The following is a 16569-nucleotide window of genomic DNA, read 5'->3' as shown; positions in this document are numbered from 1 at the left end:
AGAAACCTCCGGCCCACAACCAAGCGGAGCCCGAGACGTCTGTTGCTCCCCTTTCATCACTTAACAGAGAGCGAGAGAGAGGGGGCTTCCTTATTCGACAAGCATGTCGCTGTTCTCCGCTATGGCTGACGACGGCAGCGTGTGGGCGCAGGGCTCGTCGCTCTTCAACATCTCGAGTCCGCTCAACGATCTGCTGGAGAAGGACGACTTCACACTGGAGCAGGTGCTACAAGAGGACGAGCTGGTGCAGGAGGTCAAGACGCGCAACACGAAGCTGCTGGACTTGTACGACCATCACTCCTGCAATCACACGTTATATTATTACCCTAAAATATGCGTTATTTTCGGAACTAACAATCGGAAACTGCGTTATTTTCCAGTCTCTCGCAGGAGGCTATCGTGCAGCAGCTCGTCGAGTACGTCGTGCGTACCCCCGAGGACACATCCGATGACCTGCGCACACTCAAGTACCCGTACATGTCGTGCGAAGTCATTTGTTGTGACATCACGAGCATCACCGAGACTCTCGTGACCTCATGTGAAGGCAAAATCGTCGAAACGTTATTTGAGTTTTTGTATCAAACGCAGTCGTTAGATCCTCGTCTCGCTGGGTACTTTGAGAAGATCGTGACCATGCTCATGGTACGTAAACCGCAGGAGATGACAGCGTTACTTAACAAGAACTCGGAGCCGCTCTTGGCCGGTTTCTCGCGTCATGCCGCGAGCTTCTCGGTGGCTGAGCTGCTTAAGCGCTTACTTCAGCCGTATCAAGCGGACTATATGGACGACTGTATGGACTTCCCGGGCATGTCGATGGGCTTCCCGCCGTCCAATTCATGGTACGGAGCAGACGAGGACGACCATCTCAGCGCTAGTGGCACCCCCACAGCCTCCAAGGACAAGACGCTGACCTGGCAGTCCGAACCTACCGTAGTGGACCTATTATTGGCCACGCTAGCGGACGCGAAAGCCGATAGTGACGCGCACAAACACGCGTCTGAAGTGCTAGTGGACATTATTCACTGTGGCACGCGCGCACAGCAGACGGACCCTGCGTCACCGGCCAGTTCCAGCGCGCCAGTGTCGTTTGCACTTCTGGACCACTTGGAGACGAAGGAAGTGGCCGAGAAACTCGTGGCGCTTGCAGTCCCGAGTGACGACGCGGCGTCGTGTGTGTCGTCCATGACCGGAGCCATCTCCGTGCTAAGTGCGTTGCTGTCTCGTGCTACGAACGCGCAGTACTGCGCTACAGACGAGATGCCGCCCGCTGTGGCGTGTGCAGTAGCGCGTCTGCCGCAGGTTTGCGCCATTCTGAAGACCGACGCGGCGGACGCTGGGATGATCCGTAATCAGCGCCACCAGGAGGTCCCGAGACTGGGATTACGTCGCTTGAAGATGGTCGGGCTGGTGGTGTTGCTCATGCAGTCCAAGTACCAGAAAGTGGACATTGCGTTGCTGGAACATCACGCGATCGAGACGTGTCTGGACTTGTTCTTCACGTTCGAGTCGGTCAACATGCTGCACGCGGACGTGGAGAGTATGGTGATCGGGATCTTAGAGAGTGGCAGTCACGAACTGCTGGTAGGATTAGTGAAGGACGCACGGCTGCTGCCTCGTATCATTGAGGCACACGAGAAGAACGACCAGGCGACGGCAGTGGCCAAGGGCTTTTCGCTGGGATTTGTGGGTCATCTCCACCGCATCTGCAACATGCTCATGACGATGCTGGAAGACGTGCGTGGCAGCACCAACGAGGAAGGCTCGCTGAATGAAATGCGACATGCTGACACGGTCTTGGAGCTGTTTGAAGAGGACGACGTGACGTGGAAGAAGTGGGAGGAGCTGTCCAGTAAGGTGCTCGCGCCTATTTACGAGCGGGAGCGTCTTCCTCTTGGCGGTGTGACGATCTCGCAGGGAGGAGAAGACCCGTACTCGGTCATGGGGTTTAACCAGAACGACGAGCTGTTGAATGCTCAGTTCGCAGAGATGCTGGGCGCCTCTGGCTTGAATGGCTTTGATACCGACTTTGATGTCAAGGATACGGACACACCGATGCTGCCGGAGATCATGAACGACAGCAGCAGTAGCGAGGAAGAAGACGAAGAGGAGCTGGCACGGCAGGAGAGTGCTGCGAAGGGCAACGAGGGCGAACCGGGGGCGGATCGCTGGGCCAACTTTGAGTCTGGAGGCAGCTGGGCCAAGTTTGAGAACACGTTTGAGGACATTCCCTTCGAGCCTATTCCTGGGATGGAGAATGACGATTTTGACGACGACGAGCCTGTGCCAGCAATTGTAACCACAGCCGACTTGGCTGTGAACCGTACGGCAACCTCCGCTCCTGTCCAAGTGGCAGCGGCGGAGACAAGTGCGGAGACTCCCGCTACGGAGGCAGAGACTAAAGCGGAGACCAAGGAGGACGATAGCGCAGCTAGCGAGGACGCACCTAGTGCAGAGACAACTGCGGTAGAAGACACTTCAAAGGAGGAGACTGCGTCGGAGGCACAGGCGTGAATTGACAGACAATAGATTCGCTCGTTGAATGGGGTGCAAGACACGCGACGACCCGCCTTCGGGCAAAGACAAATAAGCCGCCGCCCCAGTATCATGTAGTTTCCCTATAGTTTTGTGTTAATCCCTTCTACCCTCAGCCTCCATTGTCTTCATAGTTTTCCTTGTCATGCACAGGTTTAACGTCGACGAGAGCGAGATCGGCGTCGACTACGATACCGACTAGGACTGCGACTTCGACTGCGGCTGCTGCTGGAGCTGTAACGTCGTCGGGAGCGAGGCCTTCGACGTCTGTGATCACTGTCGGATGAGCTTGAACGCGAACGAGATCGACGTCGACGTCTCGAGTGGCTACGACTGCGAGAAGAACTTGAACGTGATTCTCTTTCTTGTTGTGTAGCTACGGACGTCGTCGTGACTTGAGGTGTTGGTACGATGACAGCAGGGGGAGGTGGTGGAATAATTGGAGGAGCGTGGGGTTGTACAGGTGCCGGAGGAACCCCAATGATCGGACTGGCCTTGATCGCTGGCGGTCGCGGAGCTGATGCTGGAGACGAAGCGAGATAGCTGATAGCAGGTGAAGGCGTCGATGCCGTGTCGGCCTTTAATGTCGACTTGACAAAACCTGAGCGGAAGGCAGTCGCCAGCGTCGTGTCAGGCATCGACGCCTTCACAAACCCTCGCATTCCAGTTGCTCTCACTGGTTTCGCACCTGCAAATCCCAGTCCCTTACGTTGATCAGCTTTGCTCTTCCGACGACTATCATTCCATCGCTCCAACTCGGCCTCGTCCTCTGCATCAAACGTCCGATCCTGTCTTTCTTCTGCACTTCCAGCACCACTCGCTTGCGTTGTACATGTATGAGCCGCAGCGCCTCGACGGAACCTCGAGTCCTTTCTCGCAAGCGCCAGTAACTCCGCAGATACTGATTGGCCAGAGACGTCCATATTGTACACAAGTTGAGCAGCGAACTGCGACTCGTTGCGTGTCACCAAAGTATACGCCGTCCCAGGCTCAAAACCTTCCAGTCCCATACGTCCTGTCCGTCCGATCCGATGCACATGAGTGTCAATACTCTTGGCCACATCAAAGTTCACGACATTCTTCACATCTTTGACGTCAAGTCCACGCGCAGCCACATCCGTAGCCACCAGAACGCGACATGCTCCATGTTTAAACTTGGTCAACGCTTCCGCTCGCTCTTGTTGCGTCTTGTCTCCATGCAAACACAGCGCAGGTGCAGCTGGGAATGCAACAGCCAAATTCTTCGCTAGCTCCTCGCAACCAGCTTTACTACCAGCGAAGATAAGCAAGCGACCTTCGTCCACTAGACTGCGTATTTTCGACATCAACCATGGCCACTTGGCTCCATGTCCAGGCAACACGACAGCAATCTGACGAATATCTTCGTTCGCTTGTCCAATTTGCCCAACTGTCAGCTTCACTGGGTTTGTAAGTACATCCAACGCCAACGTTTCAATCCGTCGACGAAAAGTGGCCGAGAACATGAGAATCTGTCGATCTGGACGCACTTGACCCATAACGGAGCGTAATTGGGGCTCAAAACCCATTTCAAACATGCGATCGGCCTCATCTAGCACCACAAAAGTCACGCGATTCATCGGAGCCGCTTTCTTCCTTATCATCTCAATCAGTCGACCAGGTGTGGCAACGACAACTTCGACACCTTTTTTCAGTGCCTGAACTTGTTCCCATTTGCCAGCTCCACCGTAAATTGCAGCACACGAAGCGCCATACACTGCGAGGAACTTCTTTGCTTGTACATAAGTCTGGTGTGCTAGCTCTCGTGTTGGTGCCAACACAAGTGCAATGGGTCCTTCGCCACGTTGCAACTCTCTTTGGTCCATCACGTGACGAACCATGGGCAATGTAAAGGCCAACGTTTTGCCCGATCCCGTCTTGGCAATGCCAATCAAATCTCGACCCGAGAGAGCCACAGGAAAAGCTTGCGTCTGAATTGCCGTCGGAGCCTCCAGTCCCAGTTTCATAAGTGTTTGCAGCATTTTGCGGTCCAAGCCGAGATGCATGAACGACCTCACGGGAGCAGGGACGTCGACTCCATCCACACGGACATCCAGCTCGGAGCGGAGATTTGCCACTTCTTGAGCCTTGAGAGCGCAAGTTTCGCTGTGAGCAGAGTAGAAACTTTTGCGAAATGGTTCGTATGTCACTGTGGAATGGTCGATTGGTGTCAAGACTTCCATCACTTTCTTTGCCATGTCGTCTGGAGCATCGACATCGTCCAGTTGCCTGGCTGTTGCGTAGACTTCCTCATCCGAGTCTTCGTCATTTAAATTTAGACCCACTCGAGGCTTTTTTGTTGTCTGCAACAGTAAATTGAAATAAAACATTGAATTTTTTCATGGCAATGCAGCTAAAACAAATTGCAAATTAGAAGCAAAAACTTACACGTGCGTATTCTTCCAGATAGCTGTGTGCGTCATCATCAGCATGATTCAACACTTGCGGCTGTTAAAGACACAGTTGACAAAATTTAAATAATTTAGAAAATAAGAGAAACGCATACTGGTGTTTCCCACCTTGTCAGCCACTAGTTTCGGTGGCGCTGTGCGCTGTTGCTTCACCTCGGTGGCAATTCCCTGCATGAAGGCGTCCAATGGGTCCACTTCATCGTCGTCGACTGCTGGAGTAGCTGCAGAAGAATGATCTCGCTCGTCTGCGCTGTCGTCTGCGTCGAAATAGTCGCTCGTCTGGGCCTTACGCCGTGCGCCACGAAGATACTCGCGCTGCAACTGCTCCATAATTCAAAACACCGAAAAATGTATCAACGAGCCTTTGTAAAAATTTAACCTTTACAAAACTCTCGAAGACAATAAATTTTTGGTGAAAAAACGAACAAAATTGACAAATTCACACCAACATTTTGAAAATACCTTTGATTTTCTGCTCACCTTTTTTTTTCTTACCTATCCCGGTTTTAAAAATCCTTAATCCTAGTGATAAAAATGTGTGTTTGCTTGCTGTAGATGAAGTGGGATTGCCATCACAAACTCATCAGAAGTTTGTGAAATCACCTTGCAGACAGCTTTTTGTGGATTTCGTGGGTTTGTACCAGAAGTCGCAAACGTAATTTTCCGGTTAGCCGTACCCGTCCAAAAGCCCTGGTCGACCATGGCCAATCGTACGGACCGTTCGGACAACCAAGAGAAGGTTGCGTGCAGCTTATTTTGAGCGGAAATATTGAATAAGAAAATGGTATTTCACCTTTCTTAATTCTATACATAAATTACACGTAATTTTCGGCTAACCGATCGCTAATTTCGGCCAGCCCCTGAAGTTAGGCAGTGATGAAAATTTCATAACTTAGCCCATTTCTCAAAGAACCCATAAAGAGAGTTGAGTGGACATCATTTAATCATTTAGAGCATCTCCAGCGGTTAGACTTATTTGCAAGTCCTATTGAGACGGATGAGACCTCAATTTTTAGGATAGAACTCCTGATTGCATCTTGTCTACAGCGGTTTGGAACTCACCGCGGCTTAACATTTTTTTGTCCAATCAAACGACGATACAAAAGATCTCTCTAGATACCGCACTATCAGAAATACACGAAGGAGTGAAGCACTGCTGGCGACGTCAAGTATGGACGACGACTCGGAAGAAGAGTACTATTTCACCTACATGTTGCCTGAGGGCGGGGTGGACAACACGAGCGCAGTGCGGGGCAAACACGGCGGGTCCACCAAAGGCAGGAGAGCAAATAAAGAGCGGGATCGAGAAATATGGGGTGAACGCCTAATGAGTGACTACTTTGGCGACAACCCAGTCTACGATGATGGTATGTATTTGAGTAAACGACATGTTCTCCTTTAAAACTGTCCATTAATGCTCATGGCTACTCGTTCTGATGCAGATGACTTCCGCAGGCGATTTCGTATGCGTCGTAACCTCTTTGAGCTCATTACCATTGCCCTGGTTGAGGATGAAGAGTGCAGCTACTTCGTCCAGCGTAGTGACGCAACTGGACGTGCTGGTTTCCTACCAGAACAGAAGGTGACGTGTGCTTTACGGATGTTGGCATATGGAGCATCAGCAGATCAATTAGATGAGTTGATTCGTATGGCTGAGTCCACAGTGTTGGAGACCTTAAAGCTGTTCTGCAAAAATATTATCCGATTATTTGGTCCAGAGTATCTTCGAAAGCCGACCAAGGATGACTTGAAAATACTTCTTGCCGAGAATGCTGAACGCGGATTTCCGGGTATGATTGGTAGCTTGGACTGTATGCACTGGACATGGAAGAATTGTCCAACGGCATGGCAAGGAGCTTTTCAGGGAAAAGAGAAGTGTTCGACGGTGATCTTGGAAGCCGTGGCTTCTAAGTCGTTATGGATTTGGCATGCATTCTATGGCATGCCTGGCGCCAACAATGATTTGAATGTACTCGAGCGTTCACCTTTGTTGAATGACCTGGTAAACGGTGTTGCTCCCAGGATTTCCTTCACTGTGAATGGTGCGACGTACAATCAGGGATACTATCTTACAGATGGAATTTATCCTGCCTGGGCAATTTTCCAATCCAGTATCAGTGCGCCCCAAGGCAACAAGCGTAGATGTTACGCTGCCCAGCAGGAAGCCGCTCGCAAAGACGTTGAACGCACATTTGGAGTATTACAACAACGCTTTCGAATTCTTGCCCTGCCCTGTAAACTATGGAGTGTCGATGCAATGAATGATGTAATGCTAGCATGCATCATCCTCCATAACATGATTGTGGAAGACGAGCAGCGAATTACCTCGCTAAATCATCAGTACCTGTTTGAAGATGAATGGGTCAGCCCGGCAGAAGTTGGTGTACCGGATGAGTGCCCAGTCGCAATGATAGCAAACGCGATGCAAGTGCTTGAAGACGAAGAGCTTCACTATGAATTAAAAACGGATTTGATCGAGCACGTATGGCAGTGCTACGGTGATCTCGGCTAGCAAAACTTTTCTCTGGATCCTGTGTAGTAGGTTTTTAAGCTAGACTACGTGCAGAAGCCCAGCTAAATTAAAGTACTGATTTGATTGTCAGCAACTTCACTTTCTTCACCCTCGCCATTATGTAGTCCTGCCACGTGCGGTGCCATGAACGAACGCTCAGGTGTTTTTAGCTCTTCGCTTTGTTGTAACTGCTGGCGCTCTTGTGAAACAGCAAGTGTCTTTCTCATGTTGGCGAGTATGGTTTTTCGCTGCATAGTAAAATATTCCTGTGATTCGTAGCTAGCGGGATTCTGCAAGAAGATAGATAGATGGAGACTTTGCTCCATCACAGCGACCTTCTTTTCTGTGGCAACAACGAACCTAAGGTGAGCTTCACCCCCAATCGTTTGAGCTCCAGCACTTCCATGACTCTCATTAGTTTTGGCGTTAGCCGCCTTTGCTGCTTTGCGGCCTTCTGGTCTCTCCAAAGACGCAACGTCACTTGTTCCTCGCTTGACTCCAATAGATGAGGCCGAAGTGATCTTGTTGGTCCACTTGGGCTTGTCCTTGAGCTCCTTCCACGCCGCAAGAAACTCGAACGGCTGTTTGCGTCGCTCTTGGTAAACCTTCAACGCGGCGTCCAGATACATAGCGTCATTCCATCCTGATCGCTCTCTGCTGGTGACCTTCGCATATATACCGCAGAACTTCGTTACTTCTGGCTGCAGTTTCTTCCATCGCCCCATTATCGCAACCTCCGTTCAAGGATCCTTGTCTTCTGGTCTCTTGTTTTCCAGCCAGTGGCTGTACAAGCGACTGCTGAACGTGCTCTTCTTCTGTCCTGCACCACGCACTGCGTCCTCCGATACCTCCAGCCACGACAGGCAAAGCTGTATGGTCTCGCTCTCACTCCACGCTAAGCCCTTCCCCATCGTACTGCAAGTTTCCGTGTCGGTGCTGAGATCGAAGGTTTCCTTTCGTTAGACTGAGGTTTTATATAAAGTCCTTGGACCAGAAATATAAGTCTTCCTGAAGTTAAAACTAATAATACCACCAACGGGTGGGGCAAAAAAACCTTGTCGAGAGATTTATTTGCGCAACTTTTGGGATAAAACCATCGTTAGAGCCTACCGCTGGAGATGCTCTTAATGATGTCCACTCTATGGGTTCTTTAAGAAAAGAACTACTTAAGTAAATGACAAATCATGGTGAAACTTATTCGTAACGCTATTGGCCTAAATCATTAGGGCCAATTTCTTTGAGCCAGGAAATTATCGCAGGACGTGTATTTTAAACCTACACATTATGCTGGTTTTCTTGTGAGTTTACCGCCTAGTTTTGCAACACGGGCAGCTTGTGTTGATTTTGGTAGCAAAAGAGTAAGGGTAGCAAAAAGGGTAGCCCTTTTGCATCCAAAACCTCAAGCTGTCAAAACAAAAATACTTGTCTGGTCAGAATTTTTTTTACGAGCTCCTTAAATCGGCGATATCGTCGGTCGTACAGCTCCAACGGAAGCGTGGTGGAGCTAGTTTAAAAGCTCTACTTACATAGCGTCAGCACGATTTCTTTTATGAGCACATTTTCCGCCAATTTTGCCAATACCTGACCATTTGAGCTGTCACTTAATGTTTTTTTTTCGCTTTGACGTACAAAATAATCAGAATTAAACTTTGAAATATATTAATACTAGAAAAAGTGCAAGCCGGAGCTTAATCTAGTGGTATATCATTAAAAGCAATTGAATCCATTTTCGTGTCAATTACTTTAATTCGTGTGCAAAGCATTAACCGCTAAAAAGACTCGCACAGGACTCTTCATAAATGTATTGAGCTCTTAAAAACTTTGTCACGAGACTTGTCGCCTACTCGAAGCTCATCAAATGGTATCGATGACTTGATTAGGTCCACGACAGCCTCCGCGTTTACTCCATTTGGAAGAGGTTGATTGGCAGGGATTGACAAGACCCGACGCATGTAAGGTCACACTGTCAGCATGTCGCGGTCTGTTGCGTTGTCGAACTGTCCCTGTCGCTATTGGTAGTGGGAGAAGCCCCGGAAGTCCCGGCGGTATATTGATCTCATACAAGCAATACGCAATCTGCGCTCCAGGAGCACTCACCTTCAGCAGCAAAATGTACTGAATCCCCGCATAACCACACCACCACTCGGCAGCTCTTTCCAGACTTGCCCAAGTTTGGAACCTCCACAGCTAGCGTCACCCACTTTGCAATAGTGCGAGCTAGCGGTGTTCGTGTTCGGTTTGGAGTCGATTTCAACGGACCAAACGTGGCATCGGCCTCTTTCTTTGGAAGCGCAACTCTACTCGCGGTCATTGAGCCTCGTTTTCCGATCGCGTCTCTGTTTCCAGTTGCAGTCAGGAACTTGCTCCCAAAAACCCCTGAAGTGGCCTCGTGCACTGTTGTAGGGACATCGACGATCAAAATACGTCCATCGTCACTGAGGTCAAGAAATCGAAGTCCAATTCGAAGTCCTTCGCCATCGCCAATGTACTTATTGAACGCATGGGCCGAAACTCCCTCACACACGACATAGGGGTCGATTTCGTCTTCGTCTTGGTCGAAGTAACGGGAAACATCATCAAGGTCCAGCGCATTGATGATGTGGAGAATTTCACGGGCAGTTTTGGATTCGTGTGGAATTCATACTTGCCTTAGTCCCGCCTCTTTTGGAAATGGGAATTGGGAAATGATGCTGAATTCGAGGTGTCCTTTCCCATTTCCAATTTCCAAGAAAAAAGAGAAGATTGTTTGGGCGACGATGCTTACCGCCTACAGTATTTATTAATACTGTCAAAAACTGATTTCTTAAAACCGAGTTTAAATGGTACCAGCAGATCACATGGGTTAATAAAACAAAATGAGCAGAAAAAATTAGATATATAACGTTATTTTCAAAATTCCCCATTTTATCATTTTGGTGTTAATAACAGTAGTATGGCGGACCAGGAGCAGCAGACCAGCACGAAGAAGACGCCGTCCGACTTCCTCAAGGGCGTGCTAGGCCGCCCTGTGGACGTGAAGCTTAATAACGGCGTGGAGTACAAGGGCGTGTTGGCCTGCCTGGATGGCTTCATGAACATCGCAATGGAGCAGACGCAGGAGTATCAAAATGGGCAGCTGAAGGCGCAGTACGGCGACTGCTTCATCCGTGGCAACAACGGTCGGTGGCAAGTTATGACCCTTTTCTGCTATAATGTGAAAAAGAAACTCATGTAAATGTTCTCTTATGCTAGTGTTGTACATTTCGGCGTCAAAGTAAATCGACGGTCAAATGCAGAAGCTGTATTAAACCAATAAACGCGGCGTGGCGTTTGTGTTGGTGGCTATGCTACTGGCACTCCATGACTCCACATTAAAAAAAATACAGCACTGCTTGCCGGCAACATCACAATGCAACGTAGTAAGGCAACTCTTTTTTCAAATTTTTACTTTGACCAAAAAGAGGAGGCGTTCACACTCAATATTGGCAACTGAGCCGGCTCCAGACGCTCCTCGATTTTTTTCACACAGCCGCGATGACACATCCGCAATTCTTCAAAAGTTGGCAACGAAGTGTCATTCTGCAAAAATTGCAACTCGGCAGGAGGAGAACATCGACATGCACCGGAGATGACTGAGTCTGCTAAACTTTTGTGCAGTCGTGGGTACAGGAGAGAAAAGAAGCTGCCGCCTCTACCTGCTTGCGAGCCATTGCACGCCTTGGAGCACGGGAATCCTTCCATATTAAGGTCGCCGAAGGTCACGTAGGCATTTGCGCTCTCCACAGGACCGAAGCGAGGTGTTGTCAACCCCCACTTAGCTGCAAAGTTAACAGCAGCTCGGTTAGAAGCATAGTTGCACTGAATTGTGTTGCTACCAGCTTTACTTACCGTGATTTCCGTCCGATACGCGACCTCCAACCAGTTGCCAAGTCAAGTTGCTGCTACCATCACTCATGTGCCAGCTGCAAAAGTCAAAAGCAATCAATTTATATCGCAACACCGCCGTGCTTATAAGATATACGTACGTGGCTTGCATGAGGTTCTCGATATTGTACGGCGCTGATCCGTCTGCATTCAACTCGACGCCTGTACGAGGATTGTTCAGGCAAAACTCATTTGGAGAGTGTGTGTACACATCACCAGCGCAAATAGTGGGGATACCGTAGTTGCCATCCCACCACGAAGCCACACTGACATCTGAGTCCAGCATCTCTGCTACTAGAGTCCATGGCGGCACTGCAGCTCGTGGGCTCTTGATAAGAACGCGCACTTGTTCCCCCTCTATAGGGTCAAAATCGAAGAGATCTTGGCCCTTAACCAGTGGCTCAAAGACGCGAGACTTTTCCACTTGCGTAGTTGCCAACTTGAGGCTAAACTCAGCTTTCATGGGGTCTGAAGGAAGCTGGACCGGCAAATATTGGTCCAATAGTGCATGGTAGAACGCAGAGGCACTTGTGTTCTCTTGTTCCGCTCCATCTTTGAATAAAGTTGCACTTCCCAAAAAATCATGCAACGATTCATTTAGGAAAAAGTTTGCCGAGCATAATCTCGCGAGTTGCAACTTGTTTCCAAGTTGCAGCAACTCGTTGTCTTCCAATGACATGGCCAACATGTGTTGAGAAAAATGCACGTTATTATCAGTTTGACACCCAAGTTTTACGAACGAGTCGTTGCGTGTGGGATCAGGGAAATTGGGCGTCGATGTCTGCAGGAAGAAGCCACCACTAGCGTCGCTCTGAAATGCCACGGCACCTTTGGCATGTGCGCTGAACAAGTCTCCACCTCCACACACTTGCTTACTGTACTGCAGTCTTTCGGTCTCTTTAGGATGAAAAGCTGACGCGATCCCATTGAGCTGGTCATTGAAAATTGCCCAGTACGAACTGTTCTCCTTCTGCTTGAGAGTGTGGCTTACGGGATCGTTGCCTCCCTGACCCAAGCAGTCATAGCCCACGTCTCGAAAGTGTCGGAACTCGGGAGTCCTCGAGTCCGCGTAGAGGTAGCAGAGTCCCGCGGCTCTCGCTTCAAGTGCAGACCACCCGGCCGTCGCTACATTGCTGCAGTCTGGAACAGGACAGTCGCATGGCGTCGGGATCACAACGCCATCAGGCGATTGCACGTGCGACGGCAGCTTGATCACGGCCCACCATGCCACAGCGTTGCCCAGGCCGTCTAACGCTCGGATCGTCGAGGCCTGCGCCACTCTATCGACCAACACAAGAAGCAACACCACGCGAAGAAACATTGCCAAATTGGGTCACCAAAGAATGGCAACTCGGATGGATTTTGGATCCAAAAGCAGACAGGCAAAACTGGCCTCCGAAACGTCCACCCAAGCCAAAAGATACTACAGTACTCGATGGATAGCAACTGGCAACTGGCAACTGGCAACTGGCAACTGCCACTGAACAACAAAGACTTCGGTGATGAACCCGCTCAACAATAAATACCGAGACTTTTATTTAACGAAACAGGCCCTTACATGCGGGCCTTTCGGCAATCACACAAAAAAATTCGTATCTACACAGCGCCTGAACGCTGGTAAGGTGCGCTGCAACGTCGGCTGCCCAGCGCGTTTGCTCTTACTCCCAGAGCACACGCTTCATATCCAGCAGCACGCGCAGCTAACGGCACGCTCATAAAAACAACTTACTAAAAGAATAGACTTCATCCCTCTCCTTGGTCCGTGAGTGTCCCATTTAAATTGGCACAGACTGCGGGACGCCACTCGCGGGCTTGAACATCTTGCTCGAACGATCCGTCGGGAACGCTGGTCGTTCGCTGTTCATCTTGCGCTTCTCACCCACTGAAGCTGGAGATGGAGACTGTTGTTGCGGAACTTGTTGCATCGGATAATGCAACTCCGTCGGCATTTGTTGCGGAGGCAACTGATTCATCATCACTTGCGGAAAAGTCGGAGGCAAACTTCGTGGTTGGCCATCGTGGTGATACACCGGAGGAGCATACATAGGGTTCGACATTGGGTGTGTGGCCATCATCGAGTTGCCATTGTGCATGAGTTGCTGCGGCTGCAACGCCGTCATATCAGTTTGTGGACTTTTTTTGGCTGCCTCTGCAGCGCTAGTTGCCGCTTTACGCTTCTGACGAGCAAGTACACGACTTGACCCCACCTCAAACGACGTCGACATCCCCGAACCGATACACGCGTAGTAGCGGCGATCACCAGCCACCATCTGCACGAAGGCTTCGAATTGCACGTAATACTTGACATTGCGACGTTTGCATTTGCCCTGAGCCATGTCTTCGGTGTACTTCCACACTTTTGGCTTAAACTCAAAACACGCAATGTTGCCTTCTTGTTGCACAAAGTCGGGCAGACGTTCGCCAGTGATCCACTGGTCTTTCATCGCGTCCATCTCGTCCGTCTCGACAGTGCGCCCCAACATACACTCTCGGATCACAGCTTCTTCAAAGGCAACTGGGATGTTCTCGAGCGAGTGGACACGTCCCAGTAGAACGAGGTCGTCGAATGCCACGTTGCTGTTCAGTGTGACTTCGGTGACTAGACTACCGCGACACTTGCCCCACATGAAGTCGTGTTGCTTCAAGTCTTCGATCTTGATAGCTGAGTAGTCTCCGAACACCTTGCAACTCGGAAAACACTGGAGATTACGTCGTCCGTTCCTCCAGTACTTGAGTTTAAGCGGCGTTTTGACCTTGATCATGGCTTCCTGGGCGGTTCCCGTGGCCGCCACAGGGCCACGGACGTCTCCGTATACAGCTGGTTGAGGCTGAGGGTACGTGTCCACCTCCTTCTTAGCGAATTGGTGGTTAGGTAGGGGCAACATGGGGTTGTACATTTGAGGACCCGTAGAGCGCGGAAAGTGAGGCGGAGGCGCCTGTGTGTTCATATCTTGGTAGCTACGAGGCTCGGGGTATTGAGGCTGGCCGTACGGACTTAGACGTTGGCTTGCGTAGACCGGGTACGAGTCGTTGTAGTGCGTCGACGCACTCGAGGTGATAATGGACACAGGGCCTCGTAGCCCCGGGGTCACGTCTTCGCGATGCGTAGGCGTGTACTTGCGGCTATACTCGAAAGGCAACGGGTCGGCCGCGTAGTCCTCGGAGGTGCTGGGCCCAGGCTTGGCCAGGGGCTGGAACTGCATGGCGGACGAGGATGTAGGATACTGTGACGCGTACTGTGGTTGCTGGTTGGGGAACGGCATCTGGTAAATGCGGTCCATCTGCTGCGGGAGCGGCACCGTGTTGCCGTTCGCCTTGATATCTTCGTGGCCCTTGGGACTACGTCCTTGCGGTGGGGTGAGCGCGGCACCGTTGCTCGAAGTAGAGGGCGACGGCGCGTACAGCTGGTTGAGTGTCATACCGACAGCCATTGAACTGGAGTCTCGGAGCGAGTGAGTAGTGCACGTGGTGAACCGGTGGGGTGGGATGACTTGGCCAGCGACAGAGCGAAGCGGCCAACGTGACACAGCGCCTCAGTGCGAGGGGTGGAAAAGAGAAATGAGCGATCGAAGCACAAGGGACTTGGTACTGTCGAAGGCGCACGCCGCTGTTCCACAGTGGGTGGCGCACTGGCACATCACCGTCGAGAGACCCAAAAAGGCAAAAATGGGCCCATTTTAAAACCCGCAAGAGCAGACATTACATTTTCTCTTTGCTCAGAGACGTTGGCTTGTTGACGTGATGGTTTCAGCGAAGCTGCAGGTAGTGAGTGACCCATTTCTCTACCAAGTAAAAAGCGACGCCACTCGTGCCTGCTGACGATATGGACGGAGTTAGTCTAGTTTCGCTGGCTATTCTCAAGCTTCGGGCCGAATTGATCTTAGCTGCAGTGTCGGTTCCATTTAAGATGAAAGAAATTGGGTCACTTGAAAATGGGGGCGTGGCCTCGTCTGAAGCGCAGGCGGCAGCGAGTGGCGTACCATGCGCAGCGCCGGGACCCTGCCCGTCACTGCACGAATGTTCACTGATAGCGTTGAAGAATCACTACCAAAAAGTTCCATTTCTCTGACAGGAGTGACCTGAAAACGCAACTGTCCGCGAGAAACCCAGTGTAGAACGGGCACTTGTGATTTCGAAGCAAGGCTTTTACAGGCCTCGAGCAAGCTTTTGCTGAGTGAGTGCGCGAGCCAGAAGCATGACTAAGGTGCATGTGTATTTCGCTGCCGTACAACGCCCGCGGCGCGAATAAGCTGGTGCATGAATGACATGCCCCAGTACATGTACTACCTGTATTAATACATGTAGTACAGTAGCCGCCGTTAATTAAGAGTTGGCCAGAGAGTCAGATCCGCAGCTACCGAATTACAGTGGTACCAATGACACAGGCCACGTCGTCGATCGTAAGTGTCACCTTCACCGGCGTGGACTCAACAGCGTCGGCGCGAAGGCCGTTGTGCGGGCTACATGTACCGGGTCGCCCCCGCCACACGTACGTCACGGAGAGTAGCCTACAACTACCAATTTGAGCGCACAGCCACCCGCCGTGTAGCTGGCCGGACTCCAAGTCGATTTGACGTTACTGTACGGTAGCGCGGCACGAGGACGCGTCGTGTCAATCACTTCGCAGGGAACTTCGTACGGTACAAATACCTTCAACCTGTGTGCGAGGGAATGAAGCGATGACCTGCAAGAAAAGGGAGATGATTTCGACCAGCCTTTGCTGGATTTCACGCAGGCCATTCGCCCTCACTGCCGTCTTGTCGCTTCGATATTCATGGGCGAAGACTGCCGTCGTGAAGGTCACGACGGAGGCAAATGCTTGTTAAGTTTCCAGCATTTAAATGTGCGTTTCCACCGACTTGCGATGCACCTTCAGCAACATGCACTTGTCCTCATTTTACTCGTGATAGTCGTCCCAATCGTCCCACGGCGCGCAGCGAATACAGATTCGTTTACAGCAAAGGCTCAACCACCAGCACAAACAATAAAATCAAACCCCACGCAAGGCCAACTTGGGATCGGATCGCGGGCTGAGTTTGTTGCAGTTTGAGTAAATTATTTATACATGTACTATTTCATTTACGATACAGTACAGTATCTGCACCACCTCCAACAAAACAGCATTTCTTACAGCAGTGCACAAAATTGATGACGAGAAGTTGGATCTACTTTAAGGCTGGTCTCTGTAATTCA

The 16569-nt window shown here is 50.6% G+C and overlaps 8 protein-coding genes across 8 annotated transcripts; 3 read left to right on the top strand and 5 right to left on the bottom strand.

Annotated features, from left to right (window-relative positions):
• On the top strand, positions 1 to 2511 carry PITG_13977 (serine/threonine-protein phosphatase 6 regulatory subunit, putative; the record flags this gene model as incomplete). Its single annotated transcript, XM_002899589.1, has 2 exons — positions 1 to 285; positions 381 to 2511. 2 exons carry the CDS (start codon positions 104 to 106, stop codon positions 2509 to 2511), a joined length of 2313 nt encoding a protein of 770 aa, XP_002899635.1.
• Positions 2512 to 3246: 735 nt separating this feature from the next.
• Positions 3247 to 4748, bottom strand: PITG_13976 (DEAD/DEAH box RNA helicase, putative; the record flags this gene model as incomplete). The annotated part of the gene is made up of 2 exons (XM_002899588.1): positions 3247 to 3257; positions 3389 to 4748. 2 exons carry the CDS (start codon positions 4746 to 4748, stop codon positions 3247 to 3249), a joined length of 1371 nt encoding a protein of 456 aa, XP_002899634.1.
• Positions 4749 to 4920: 172 nt separating this feature from the next.
• On the bottom strand, positions 4921 to 5291 carry PITG_13975 (uncharacterized protein; the record flags this gene model as incomplete). The annotated part of the gene is made up of 2 exons (XM_002899587.1): positions 4921 to 4998; positions 5070 to 5291. The coding sequence occupies 2 exons, from the start codon at positions 5289 to 5291 to the stop codon at positions 4921 to 4923; spliced, it is 300 nt and encodes a 99-aa protein (XP_002899633.1).
• Positions 5292 to 6753: 1462 nt separating this feature from the next.
• PITG_13974 (uncharacterized protein) lies at positions 6754 to 7473 on the top strand (the record flags this gene model as incomplete). The annotated part of the gene is made up of 2 exons (XM_002899586.1): positions 6754 to 7323; positions 7408 to 7473. The coding sequence occupies 2 exons, from the start codon at positions 6754 to 6756 to the stop codon at positions 7471 to 7473; spliced, it is 636 nt and encodes a 211-aa protein (XP_002899632.1).
• Positions 7474 to 7512: 39 nt separating this feature from the next.
• PITG_13973 (uncharacterized protein) lies at positions 7513 to 8198 on the bottom strand (the record flags this gene model as incomplete). The annotated part of the gene is made up of 2 exons (XM_002899585.1): positions 7513 to 7535; positions 7850 to 8198. The coding sequence occupies 2 exons, from the start codon at positions 8196 to 8198 to the stop codon at positions 7513 to 7515; spliced, it is 372 nt and encodes a 123-aa protein (XP_002899631.1).
• Positions 8199 to 10400: 2202 nt separating this feature from the next.
• On the top strand, positions 10401 to 10856 carry PITG_13972 (U6 snRNA-associated Sm-like protein LSm6, putative; the record flags this gene model as incomplete). The annotated part of the gene is made up of 2 exons (XM_002899584.1): positions 10401 to 10631; positions 10705 to 10856. 2 exons carry the CDS (start codon positions 10406 to 10408, stop codon positions 10728 to 10730), a joined length of 252 nt encoding a protein of 83 aa, XP_002899630.1.
• Positions 10857 to 10896: 40 nt separating this feature from the next.
• Positions 10897 to 12697, bottom strand: PITG_13971 (uncharacterized protein; the record flags this gene model as incomplete). The annotated part of the gene is made up of 3 exons (XM_002899583.1): positions 10897 to 11270; positions 11341 to 11414; positions 11478 to 12697. 3 exons carry the CDS (start codon positions 12695 to 12697, stop codon positions 10897 to 10899), a joined length of 1668 nt encoding a protein of 555 aa, XP_002899629.1.
• Positions 12698 to 12888: 191 nt separating this feature from the next.
• Positions 12889 to 14915, bottom strand: PITG_13970 (uncharacterized protein; the record flags this gene model as incomplete). Its single annotated transcript, XM_002899582.1, has 1 exon — positions 12889 to 14915. One exon carries the CDS (start codon positions 14805 to 14807, stop codon positions 13152 to 13154), a length of 1656 nt encoding a protein of 551 aa, XP_002899628.1.
• Positions 14916 to 16569: the final 1654 nt, after the last annotated feature.

The sequence above is a fragment of the Phytophthora infestans genome, genomic scaffold (genome assembly GCF_000142945.1).
Source record: "Phytophthora infestans T30-4 supercont1.30 genomic scaffold, whole genome shotgun sequence".
Classification (NCBI taxonomy): domain Eukaryota; phylum Oomycota; class Peronosporomycetes; order Peronosporales; family Peronosporaceae; genus Phytophthora; species Phytophthora infestans.
This window is presented reverse-complemented; position numbering and strand designations above follow the sequence as displayed.